At 38.3% G+C, this 14,324-nt stretch overlaps 1 protein-coding gene across 3 annotated transcripts in view; it reads right to left on the reverse strand.

The window, feature by feature from the left end:
* Positions 1 to 14,324, reverse strand: part of LOC117429707 (protein ENTREP2-like) — an 82,694-nt gene that overhangs the window by 13,214 nt on the left and 55,156 nt on the right. For all 3 annotated transcript variants that reach the window (XM_058998796.1, XM_058998795.1, XM_058998797.1), the window contains 2 exons: positions 6,750 to 6,860; positions 2,663 to 2,803 (listed from right to left, as the gene is read on the reverse strand). In XM_058998796.1, coding sequence (XP_058854779.1) covers positions 2,663 to 2,803; positions 6,750 to 6,860 — 252 coding nt within the window. The remainder of the gene's footprint in view (positions 1 to 2,662; positions 2,804 to 6,749; positions 6,861 to 14,324) is intronic.

Consider the following 14,324-nt stretch of genomic DNA (forward strand, 5'->3'; position numbering starts at 1 on the left):
TAATTATCACCTTAATCTCTGCAATCATATCATAAACCATGAAGTACTGAAGGAGCAGATACTACTGCATACCCTTGTTCTGTTCTTGCTGTGACTGAAAAAAGCACAACACCCAATAACATTGTGTGTTATTTAACATACAGTATTGCAGAGATTACTATTCATTTCCCTACAATACTGTATAGAAAAAAAAAAGAAATGAACCTGTTAAACTGGAAAACTTGATCCTGCGCCTTTGCTTTTTGTCTACACTTGTATTCTGCAGATCTACATCATAACCTCCTCCTGCTTCTCTTTCTGGGATCTCCAGTGCTTCCCACCTGTAACTATCACCAATCAGACTTGTTGGCACCTCATTAACAGAGTCCTGCAAGAAGCAACCCCTTTGTTTCAACTCCAATCCCTCCCCACAAGTCTGACCACTTCATCTCACAGCCAGAGCATTAACGATGAAGAAAACAGACTTGCTTCTGTGTTTCTAACATTCCAAAAGACCTTAGATCAATTGAATGTGATGCAGCACAGGCATGTTTAAAAACACAATGAGCAATGCAGGTTTTTATTCTCTTTAGAATCACCTATCTTGCCTACAGTAGCAGCAACAAGAAGAAAAGAAACAGTAGATTACCCACTTAAAATCAGCAAATCCATACAGCGTGAGTCACAATTTGCATAGAAATGCTTTAAGATGGTCTTTAAAATGCTGCACTGCTATTGACCCCTCACCATCTACCATGTCGCCTTCCTTTATCTCTCCTCAAAAGCACATGTGCGTGGTAATCAGTGGTTTAGGATGATGAAATGGCATCTCACAAAAGCTTGACATGCCACAGTCGATGGAAAACACTTCCTAAACTCCTTGTTTCTGGCAAACCGAAGGACCTAACTGCAAAAAGATGGTAGACGGCAGAATGGAGGGGCGCCTAGCTGTCAAGGAGGCAGGTCAGACCCTGGAATCCACCATCTCTGGTCTAGCCAAGCCAAAAAGATCATGTTGTCACTGCAGTGTCTAAAACACTTTTTGGTAGTCCACTGTAAAGTTGCTGAATAGCCTCTTCTTGTTGATTTCTGTTCATGCAGATTTACTAAGAAGCCCAGACCAGGCTTACCCCTTCTAGCGCCTGCAGCAGCGAAAAGGATTAAAATATACATTTGGTATGAATGTGCCTGTAGATTGCATTATGTATGGTGGTCTACAGCTGAGCCTGTGAGATGAGGAGGGAATGTAAATGAGCCCCGTGTATCTGGGGCTGCTGATAATGTGTGGGATCCTGAGATACAATCTAGAGTGTCCCACCAATCATTAAGGCTCCTAATTATAAAGAGTGAATGCTATCACTGACAGATATGCCTCATCTGGCCTGTGCCCATTGTGCAGTTCAAGGAATCTATCACTTTTCTGACAAGTCATTCTACTGCCAAGCATTTCCAATGGAGAGGCTGGTCAGACAGCAGTAATTCTTTACTAGCTGAGCATACAGGTATGTGTCGGTCTTCAAATGCTTTTCTCATATATACCGTAGTGTCCCAATCGTTTCTTAAACAATGCTCTCAATATAGTAGAAGTCTAACGGTACAGAAAATTGCAAATCACATAACATCCGACTTGCAGAGCAGATACATTGCAGTCTTTCCCCACTATACCGCTCCCTGGTATAATACCACCATCACATTCCTCCAGCTATTTTCTCAATCAACGTGCACCAATAATAAACTGTGGTGTTTGCACCCCTTATGTGGTCCCCTCACAGTCCACTATTTGCCAATGCAACTAGTTAGGTCGCGTGTGCAAATGCAATGTAATCTCCCTCGCTTTACTGCCAGTGAGATACTCATAACCAATACAGAAACCCTTTCACGTTATCTTCCATGTTGTTTGCTGTACAAAACACACTGGTGTCGTCGTTGTAATGAAAAAGAAATGCCATGTCCATGTTTTGTAGTTTAATGATTCATTCTATTGCCCTCCTTTATCCTAGTTTATTCTGCTCTTAAAATAAAGACTTGCATGTATTCTGCCTACTGTTTTTGGCAATAGCTTCATAATGCTCCATACCAATAATATGAATTTGAGAAGAGAATAAAGGATTGCAGGCCTTCTACTGGGTTCTCGCACATCTAGATGTTAAAATCCATGGCTCAGCAGTGTAACAGCTGAGATCTTATTTATGTGAAGGATTTCACAGCTGTTTGTTTTCATTTTCCCCACCATGATCTCTCATCTGGTCAATGGGCTTCCTTCCAGTTTCAGATGAATGCACCTGCAGGAAGAGGCTTTCTGTCCTTCATCCAAGGTCCTATCTCATAATACACACGTTGCAGCATGTACATTTATATAGGACTCTTGTTTCAGTACTTCTGTTTTATTTCTTCTTTTGTAAAGTATGCCAAATCAGTCCTCAGTTTTAACCATCTGCTCCAAACAGTTGCATAAGTAATGAGTGGGTGTAAAGGACGCAAATGAATGAAAGCTCAAGTTAATAAAACATTTGTGTGGTTTTTCTATTCTTGGATAGGATGGGTCTGGTCTAATGACAACCATCCTTACCCGAGGAAATAACCATACACCCTCAGTACCAGCCTGAAAAGCTCCCTGAGCGAGATGGGGTTGCTCTGGGTGTAATCGATAACTGAAGTCCTGAAGTCCTGCGGGAACACCTACCTTGAGTCTGAGCCTGATGGTGTTGCAGTCCCTCAGCGAGTTCAGCTTCAGTGTTTCTCCCAGGTTGCTGCTGCAGCCCAGAGTCTGATGGTGCATCTGACAGCACACGCACACCCCATCACTGTCAGAGATATGATGAACCTAACAGAGAGACAAGAGAGATATCTTGTGAACGAACAGCGCGAGCCAGCTTCGGAATGCATTTGAGGTAAAGAAGCCCCATCACCGGCTAACACAACTGTCTCTGTCAAGCCTGCTACTATAAATACAAACCTTTGCTTGAGTCGAGGTTTTGCATGCTGTGTAACAGCTGAGGCTGGCGTGCAGTGCAGTAAAACGCTGTCGGTAATGAAGAAGTACATTGGAAATGTACTGGCGTAAGTGAGAGATGCTATACCAGTATATCAGTTTCTTCTTGTGATGAGCGACTCTTGCGAAGATGCACGTAATTAATCTATAACTTCATAAAACATTCCATCGTGGAATACAAGGTCAAACTTAGAAGGAACTTAACAAACCAAGTACACAAACAAGCATTAGTCTACTTGACATTTTTCTGATGAGGTTTACTTTGTAATGTTCACTGTTTTTATTGTTAATTGTTTACCCTCTGCTTCCTTCAGACACAGGCTAGCAGTGTGCTTACACAGAGTGTTGTCTATGGAAATGACAATGACAAGGTGCGGCGTAGTCCCCTGGTCAAGGCTGGTCTGCACCCTTGAATCAGTAGACCCGGTTTGGCACTTCTTTGCACGGTTTTATTTATTCATCAAAATAAAACAAACAAACACAGCAACAAAACACATTCTTTAAACAATCTGCTTAGCCACTGTAAATCAACTACTGTAAAGGTGTACTCTTTACTCACTCTATGATGTTCCACTTTAAAAGATTGGTTCTTTACCCTTAAGAGACAAAAGAACGGACACACATATCAGAAGGCTTCCCACTAATGTCTGCTCAAGATCAGCATCCAGCTGCATTCATTTTTCTCTGTCTCTCCCACACCATCACCCTGCCAAAGCAACAATTCACCTTGTTACCACGGAAACTGAGCTCCTGTGATCGCGGTTCAGAACGTTGACTTGACACATCTCTGGTTTGGATCCCAGTCTGCTCACTGGTGCGTGGATTCAGACTTGTGACCTTCCAAGCTGAGGATTATCCCATTAACATAGCAGTGTAATGAGCCCCCATGCTGGCAGGAGATACCTACCATTTAAATAATGTAATTAATCAAGCATGTTTCTGCCCCAGAACCATTGTGTGCTGACATTTCCAGCTCAGTAAACAAGACTCATCCCATCCGAGGAGTTCACTTGAGTAATTAAAGCAAACTGACCCAGCCACAGCTGCTGAATGTCAATAGGACTGGGATGGCAACCCACGGGACACAAGGATAAGACTGAGTAACAAATCTGTGCCAACTTGTGCCCCTATGCCCCTTGCCATTTTATCATCATCAGATGATAAATTTAGCAGCTACAATGTGTTCAGCATTTGAATTCAGAATAAATGTCACGGAATAAAAAGTGAGAATCGCTGGTTAATGACAATTACCTTTATCTAATCAGGTTTATCAAATCGACGACTAAGGGTTTTTACATTAAGGTTATCTAAATTCAACCATTTTCTAAATAATGTAGCTGTATCCATTGGCGTAAACACAGATGTGGAATAGGCAGCTTGGAAATCTGCTGTTTCTGGTAGCATTAACATTTTAAAACAACAGTAAATGGCATTCCTTTTTTATTTTAAAGCCTTTTGTGTGTCTGGATACCTTTGCTCTTTAATCATTGATATATTTCTCCAGCTTTGCGTATCTTTAATCTTGTATAAAGTATGTTATCTATCTAATGGTCTCGAAGGAAGTGTACTTATTTCCTGATTTCCCAGTCAGACCATGGAAATGTGGCAAACAACCCAAGGACAGCTGTGACAGTCTAGGAAATGCAATGCAATTTTAGTCTGGGATGTAAGTGTTTGTAACAATGTATAAGATTCCCAAACAAAGTTATTGGAAATTGTAAGGAATAGCACACGTGACGGCGTGGCTTGTCTCAGATGTGTTGTGAGGCTAATGAGGTCTGAACCATTGCTTGTACTGTTTTAACCACATGGCTTTGGAATGTCAGCAGCCAATCAGAATGCTCAACATTTCCAAGGCATTTTATAAATCTGGACAGAAGCAATTCTATCTGAATATAATTACTTACCTATTTACATTTTTTTCAAGTCCAGGATAGACCCTTAATTTGAGGCAGATTGCATGTCACATCATTCCACCCATACAATAAACACAATGCATCATGGACCGATTATCCTACTGGAGTCAAGAACAGTTGCCGGAGTCCCTTAAATACATCACTGCAGACAACGTCTTAAAGATGCCACTTCAAGACACAACCTTTGGTGCATTAGCCATTCTTTCTGTTTAGTTTTCTCTTTTGTACACTCTCTAAAGAGGGGTGGGGTGTGGTGAGGTCAGGTTATTTAGTATGTAAAGCTTTTGCCATCCTCCCAATTAGCAACAACAGCTGTCACTTGGGCAGATTGTGAGGGATCAATTCTCCCACAATGGCACTGGCAAAGTCTGGCACAAAGATAAGGTCTAGAGAAGGTCCAAGTCCCTCCAGTGATTCTTTAGAGATCTCTCCCAGGGGACAGGCCTCCTTTATACCAAGGTCTGCTAGCATTGTTGGTGAAAGCAGTAGTTTAGGAACTATACCAAATATGTACAAACCCCTATACGCTCTAGTGTCGCAAGAGAACAAAACTCACAGTGAGAATGTGGCACGATTCCAGAGCACTAGTGTGCTGTGCTGGGGGGTCATTTTCTTTGAGAGTCTGTTGAGAGATGGGCAGATACTAACTGGCAAAGACTGGGTGAACTCATAACGCTTTCATGTAGGCTTTAAAACACAGGAAATACCACATGTACATTTTGGATTTAGAAGTCTGTTTTTAAAAGTAAAAAACAAAAACAAAACAAAAAAAAAAAAATGTAAAATTCTTGTACTTCACTACAAGCAAAAGAACCAATACAATATTCTCATACCCCTGGTACTGTAGTAAAATTAAAATGCCACAGAATTGAATCAGCAGATTAAACAAACATGAAAAGGTCACCGATTGGGCTTATATAAATATGAATGCCAGTAATTCATTATATAGTACTTGTTTTATAGAGCCTTGTAAAAGCAGTACAGACGTTACAGAAATGCAATCAATGCACTACTGTATGCATTAAAACCGTGTTTGAAATGGACAGGTCTTGGGGGGGCTTAGTGCAGGTGCTGAAATATTATCTGAGGTGTCACGTTACTGAGAGAGGACAGAGAAAAAGCAAAGCTGACACCATAAACTCAAGAACGCTTTATAGCTTACTATTTACTGGAGGCATTTCGATTTTAAAATGTGAAATCCACAGAATTATTCATTGCAAACATGCAAAAACATATCTATCTATCTACAGTAATCATCCTCTCATTTTCTCTCTCCAACATCTTCAAGTGAAAATCTAGGTAAAATACAGCAGCACATCAACACACACTCCCTAGCTTCCAAACACACTGAACACGCCAAGATAAAACACATACGGTAAGTTACTATATTATTATTATTATTATTATTATTATTATTATTATTACTGACAACCCGGTTTATACAAATTCCCCTGTACTGTAAGTATACAAGTAGCAGGATTCTTAGTGCAGCAATGTTACACACTGTGCTATCGAGTGGATATATACAGCAGAGGCAGACCAGGACTAGGAACTTGGGAGTTTCAGAACTGCTGTATGGTACTCTCAATTAAGTACTGTGCTAAAATGATCAGGTACCATGAATTTTAACACACTGCCAAGTCATCCTGTCATCTGAGCTAAGTCAGTAGGTTATTATTTAGTTTAATATTAATTGTTCAGGGCTGAACAGTCTATCTAACAAGGCAGAATCAGATGGTCCTATTCACACACACACCTACTATAGCAGCCTTGTTGTCTGGTTACTGGTCTCCTGTGTGTCTCACTCAGCCAGAGAGGAACCCAGCTCGCATGTATTCTTCATCAGCTTGTTTAGCACTTACCGAATCACAATTCTCGAGTGAATTTACCAGCTGAGCATTCTGGCAGGAGAGGATGGATCCAGCCAGGGTTAACATGACACACACCGCAGACAGCAGCATGAAAAAGGTGATCTGTCAGAAAAAAAAGGACATCGTTAATATACATACAGTATAACTAGGGCTTCTGATTTTCTGTGTTTTAACCTGACTTTTCTACTCTCCTTTAAGAATTCAATTGATCCCTGTTAAGTCATTTGTGTACCTCAATCACAACTGAGGGCAGCAGTGTGGAGTAGTGGTTAGGGCTCTGGACTCTTGACCGGAGGGTTGTGGGTTCAATCCCCAGTGGGGGACACTGCTGTTGTACCCTTGAGCAAGGTACTTTACCTAGATTGCTCCAGTAAAAACCCAACTGTATAAATGGGTAATTGTATGTAAAATAATGTGATATCTGTATAATGTGAAATAATGTATAATGTGATATCTTGTAACAATTGTAAGTCGCCCTGGATAAGGGCGTCTGCTAAGAAATAAATAATAATAATAATAATAATGTTAATAGTAAAATTGATTTAATTTACAGGTGTTTTTTTTTTTCTTTCTGTGAAACAAACTAAATTGGCCAAGGCTTAATTTTTGATTTACAAGCAGGACGTACAAACGAGATCGCAACATGTTAATAAGCGACTAATCATTATTAAAGCTATAATGAAAAATAAAAGTATTTTATGTTGGACACACTTTATTACAATCGTTCTGCGTGACTGTATTTACATTAATAAAGAGGAGGTTCTGCTTTGAAATGAAAATACGATTTAAAAAACCATTTAGTTAAATTAAATCAATTTTACTATTAACACACAAAGCAGACAGCAGCATGAAAAAGGTGATCTATCAGAAAACAAAGGATATAGTTAATATACAGTATAACACAGAGATATCATACATCTCCCGCTGTTAAGCATTTTGGAATGCTGATTTGCTGATTGCAACCATTTATTATTATGTAGAAGCGCCATGATTATTTACCACAATACTTCTTTTTTCAGTAAGCATGGTGAACAGGTAATGAGATTTAAAAGCAGGGGTTAGATTTGGAAGGAAAATCCTGGTAATCAGGAGCTGTGGCTTACTGAGACGGGTTGAATTCCCAGTGCCTTGTAGCTTTCAAAAATTGCATTATTGTACACGACTTATGCTGCAAACATCACATACTTAAAACATGATGGTGAATAGCAATCCTATGGTTTTAACGTGGTTTACCTTTTACACTACATTATATTAGGATTTTAAAACACCAGCCCAAATTCACTTGGAATTTGCTCCAGGTTTATTCTTTTACATTTACAAATCAAGTCTTGATTCATGAAGGGGAATTTCCACCCCATCTGTGAAAGCTGGGGCTTTACTAGTTTCTTTTTGAAATCATGCAAACACACACTTTGACACAAACAACATTCACGGTTCATTAGAAGCAGAGGGATGAAACCACACAGAGTATAATGATACAGCCCTCCTGTAAAGGGTGGTCCATGAAAGGTCAGGATTGAAGCACACTGCCAAGTACTATGAAGAAACTGGGCATTCTACTCAGCCTGTGATTAGAAAAGGGTCTTCAGTTTCTTGTATTAATCAGTTTTACAACCGTTCACAAGGACAGAAATTATATATCGTCATTCTACTGTGCGCTAATTTTAAATAGCAAATTCCCTAATTCTCAAGATTACTGCGACCCATTTCTGCTGAGCATACATGCTTACTGAATGACCCCCTGCCCATGTGTGAAAAGGGAAGCCTATAATTGATGGGCAAGTGGATGAAGCAATTTTCCTTTAATTTAGCACACTTATCAGCACTGTTCTCTGAAAGCTTTTCGTTGCACAGCTTGACATTGTATTTCAAGGTTTGCAATTTCCTTGTGCTCGGTGAAACTAAACAGACCTCTCTCTCCCCATAAAACATACACTTCGTTCTACAGCTTGCAATCCCTTCAATAGACCAATACAAGAGATTCAAGCATTTAAATCATAGCTCAGCTGAAAGTGGGTACTCTTAAAACTGTCAGCTATTCTTCAGCATGTCAACTTTATATGGTTCATCTGGCGCAAGCGATTCAGATATATTTAACAGAAAAATACTACACTTTGTAGCTTATGATTTTAGTGCTTTAGGGTGGGCTTTGTGAGCTTCCTCATAAAGCTCCACCCAATGGACCCCACTCTACATCTGAGAGAGCCCTGCTGTTCAGCCCAGGGCCTGTCTTGTAAAGAGGAACACGCTCCTTTAAAGGACAAATATACTGTTCTTAAAACTATTAAATACATGAACTTACTGTATCAGAAAATTACTGGAACATGGTCAGTAGTAAAACAGCTACTTGTAACTATGTTATACTATGTTATATATGTTATACAGTATGTTGTTACATAACTTACAACTGTATCCTACAAACATACCAGTGGGCGAATTACATTTACTGTAGTCAATAATAGAATATTGTAACTGCTTGACATTTAAGGGGGTAATTAAATAAGTACCTGTATCTGAATTGTATTCAAACAAGTTATGATCACCAATCTGCTTTAAAATGGGAATACAGCACTTGTTCTTTATTTGCAGCTGTAAATAATAAATTGCTTAATAAATAAGAAAGAAATGGAGAAAGATACCAGGATGTTATCGTTCTTTACTTCAATATTTTCTCCTGGCACACTTCTGAAATCATGGACTGTTTGTTCTGCAAATATTCTTTTTTAAAATTAATTTATTTCTTAAAGCATGCGCCGTTTTAGAAACCAAATCATTTTTTTCATAGCATGCAGGTAAGAACCCTATAATAAATGGAATGTGAAAGCAGATAACTGTGCCTATTTATCATTCCTGGAAACTCATCATAAATCCATGTCATAATTTAATATGATTTTGGCAGCCAAGGGAATTTGAGAAAAGAGCAGAATGCACCTCCAGAACAGAATCCTACTTTTCTATTTCAATTTTAGCCAGCTGATGATAAAAACCATGCATAAAATACTGTATACTGAAAATAAATATTAACCTGATACAAACAACAAGAACTGAAAAAAAAATGTACATATATCAGAACTAATTTCCAAAGATAATCCTGCTGAGAAGGCTACGGACAAATACAACCATCTAATCACATCAACACATCAAGTATAATGTATGTAACTGGACATTTTCTTTTGCAATTGCTATAGAATACCATCTTAATCAAAATGCAGGTGACTACAGTAAGGACAATTATATCCTGAAAACAATAAAGAAACAGGGAGTGTGATATTAAGGACAATGCTACTGCAGTCCTGTAATGGAAAGTACTGCGCTAGTCACAGTTCACCTGCTAAAGCATGAGCTACACACACAGAGCAAGCAGCCCCCACGGTCTCCCATAATAAACATCACAATAACGAAGGGTAAGAAACAGCAATGCAAGCAGTGACACTTTTATTAGTTTGTATAAAAATGGATTACGTCTTATCATGCAGGTTTTTATCGCTCCACACAGCATGCTTTTAAAATAACAAAGTGCACTTAATAAAGAGCAATAATAAAATGGTACAGTGTTTACTGGCAGCTGTTCCTTGATCCCTACAGCTTTCTCCTACAGTGTATGCTCATGCTTGAAAGCTCTTTCTAACCTTTGGGTATTGTGTTTCCAATGTGTATTTAACAACACCTCATTCTAATTGGCAGGCAGCAGGCTGGTGACAGCCCAAGCAGTCCAACCTACCTTTTTATTACACAGACTTTCCGAAAAGACTATTCCTTGCTATAAAAACAATTTTATATATATATATGAGGGGCTGGGTAGTTTCCTCCTTCTGAGTTTGTATGCACCATATATTAAAAAAAAGGTTATGTGATTACAGAAACCCTCTAAAATATTTTCCAATTGTGCCATGTTTACACATCACGGTACAGAACTCCACTACAGGTTTATAGAGCACTACAGAATGTCTTTAAAGATTATCTCTCTCTGAAAGCAGCTCACAATTCAAATAAAACCACTCTTTCAGCTTTAAAAGGACAGCAGAATCAACCATGACGATAAACAGGTTTGCTGTATAATGTCAGCTGTGGTACTATAAACATGTTTATACAATTTGGGGAATAAATATAGGATTCCTCCCGACTACCGGTTGTGAAATTCTTCCATAAAAAAGTATTTACAGCAACCTTAAAATGCAAGCCATTGTTCTGTAATGGTCTTAATTTGGGTGTCTCCTGTTTTTCATGGACGATGCAGGTAATCAAATATGCATCATTCAGAACACAGTATTATGCAGCATTTAGGTTGATTTTATAGAACAGGCTACAAAGTGCCAACGAAAAGGCAATAAGGGACGGAAGTGACACAGCTGTAATAACTAGCTCTGATTAGACTTGGTACTAGTTTATCTTTTGAATCCACTGCATGTAGATTTGCTGTAACTAATGCAGTTACAAGAACACAGTACTTAACATACACAAAGCCGCTTCAGATAAAATGAAGCAGAACAAACTGTCAGAACTCTGCTGCTCTTGAAGGATACTGGGGCAAGCAGGTTTGAAAGGTTTTCTCATATACTGTACTGCATAAAGAACAATGCATTGTTCGAAATGATTTATTATCTTGCATGGTTGCTTTGAGTTCAGGTTGCACTGGAAAGGGAGAGGGCTGTACATATAACAGCACTGTAGTTTGGAAGCAGTCTTGAGCACAGTTCAGCAATACCTTTAGCCTCCAGCTGACCTTTTTTTTGGAGTGATAGACAGGGGACAGAATCTTGAATAGCTATCACTAACCTTTTGATCTATGCAATGCCTCTTGACATTCCTGTTGACTTCGGAGGAGATAATCAACTGCTGTCTTACGAAACACTGGAGACTAGAGATCAGTCATAAAGTATCTAGCATTTATGCTTGACAACGCCGAGTTTAATTATTGCACTGGAATACTGCACAGAATGACATACCAGACTTCCCAGTATTTTACAGCAATAAAGATAATTCTGCACGGTAACACTTCTTTAGAATGAGTTGTCTTCACATAGACACAAGGATGTTTACTGTTATTTTAGTTTGCTAGCTGGCTTTGTGTTTGTTTTCACTGTGGCATCGCTTCATTAACAATTATCCTTTGAAACGGTTGGCGTTTCTATTTTTAGTGCCTCTTGGGACAAGAATTTGTATTGCCTGGCAATTTCCTATAACATGCGTAGGTCCTAAATGACAGGTGCTGTAATTGGCTATGGGAGAACATGTATTGGCTATGTGAGAACATGTGGGTTTGTTTACTGGTGTCTCTGTGTACCCCTGGCTGCACATGATTCTGTGCTGGCGTGTGTCTGGGCATGCAGTAGAACCGTGTATTGTACTGTATGTATCAGAGTCTGGGAGGTGTGGAAATGAGTTCAGAATGCGTAGTTATTAGCATGTTCTTACTTCTAGAGTAAGTGAATCCTAAGGGTTTATATTTGGGCAAATACAGTTTTTTTTTTTTTTTTTTTTAAATTTAAAAGACAAGTTTTATTAAATAACTTTTAACACTGAGCCTGAAGACGCAATTTTAATAAGAGCTAGGTCCTTACAGCAACTGGCAATTAAGTATATTGGCATCATGAACAAGAATTGTAATTACCACGTGACATCTGATATCACTGTTAAACAGCAAGTCATTAATTACAGGAACTGTAAATAATGTGATATCTTGTAACAATTGTAGTCACCCTGGATAATAAATAAACAATAATAAATAAATAATAACTGCATCATTTGCATTACAGAGAGTGGCAGACCATGGCAGGTATTAGTCTAGGGCATGAGTCTTTTAGTAGCAGATTATGTCTATTTAACATTATGTCTATTTAACATTGTACTTAAAGCATTGCTTGGCTTGCCATTTCACTTTCCCAGTGTAGCCAAGACAGTGAGAAGATGTCGTGTTTAACAATAGATGCTTTATTTAGTGGGGTTCAGCAATACGTTTGTAATCAATTATAATATCACACCAACATGTTTACGTCAGTACATGAGAAGAATGCTTGAAATAAGAAAACCTTCCCCTTCCTTAGCTCTGTACAGAGGTAAGCTAGAATTGAATTCATGCTGAAATTGTCAACATTTGAATGTATGTCCATGTAGGCTTATTCTAGGGGAGAGTCAAACCTGAAAAATAATCTTAAGTTTTACTGAAATAAAAGAAAATACAGTATTGTATGAACCCAAAAGGTTCTGCATTATCTTGTATGTTAACAAATGCTGTCAGAAATCACATTAAAACCTCACTGGACTACTAGGTCCCAGTCTGAGGCAACGTATAAATATATGTTTTTTAAAAAAAGTCCTGTTCTCATGTATTCTTCAGCACAACAAAAAAAATATTCAGGACAATGGGTGAAAAAAAAAAGTACATTCCAAGAACAATTCTTTTTTGCATTATCTATTTTTTTCCTCCGAAAGAACAGTGGCTCTTTACAATACATAACTGAAATCACCCACAGTGTGGAAAGATGCATGCCTTGCAGTGATTGGCTGGGTGAACAGCATTAAAATCAATAAGGCAATTATTAGCATTGTTGTTCTAGCATCATACATATAGTGCAGTCTACAGGCAAATACACACTCTGTACCATACAGCTAATAGCATTATTTATATAAAAAAAATAAATGCCAAGAGGTCAGCATGAGTACTTAGTTGACACGTGTACAGCAATTGTTCTGCATTGCCGTAGTACATACTGAAACACCTCAGCAATAGCTACTGCTGCAAAGCAACCATGTATCCAGACAAAGACAGAAAGCTATACTACAAAGCCTAAAAGAAACACCAGATTTCTACACCTAAACAATAAACATAACGCTTAAAAGATACAGCACCAAAAAAAGGAGCTAAAGCATACAACCTTGGGGGGGAAAAAAAAGAATTAGAAAACTAGATATATGCTAGGGAAGCAGTGTGGAGTAGTGGTTCGGGCTCTGGACTCTTGACCGGAGGGTTGTGGGTTCAATCCCCAGTGGGGGACACTGCTGCTGTACCCTTGAGCAAGGTACTTTACCTAGATTGCTCCAGTAAAAACCCAACTGTATAAATGGGTAATTGTATGTAAAATAATGTGATATCTGTATAATGTGAAATAATGTATAATGTGATATCTTGTAACAATTGTAAGTCGCCCTGGATAAGGGTGTCTGCTAAGAATTAAATAATAATAATAATAATAATAATAATAATAATAATAATAATAATAATATTACTGTCAGCTTACTACTACTATGTAATAATTATCACTGAAAGTATGGGTGTGGGTTTAGATTTATACATTTCAAAACCTATATATTTGAGAATATGTTTGTATTATAAGATTGCATGTATGTTATTTAAAAATGTAATAAAAATATTTCTATATAAAAAAATTAAAAACTAGAAAACATTTCACCAACAAATTACTTCCACAGTGCTGAAAAAACAACAGATGCATATTTTCACTGAAATGCTAATTTCCTTTCTTATCACAATAACTGAAGAGGTGCATTTGTCAATTGTAAAATCGCCAACAGGACACCTGTCGCAGAAGAGCACTGCTCAGCTCTGTC

The sequence above is a fragment of the Acipenser ruthenus genome, chromosome 24, assembly GCF_902713425.1.
Source record: "Acipenser ruthenus chromosome 24, fAciRut3.2 maternal haplotype, whole genome shotgun sequence".
Taxonomy (NCBI): Eukaryota; Metazoa; Chordata; class Actinopteri; order Acipenseriformes; family Acipenseridae; genus Acipenser; species Acipenser ruthenus.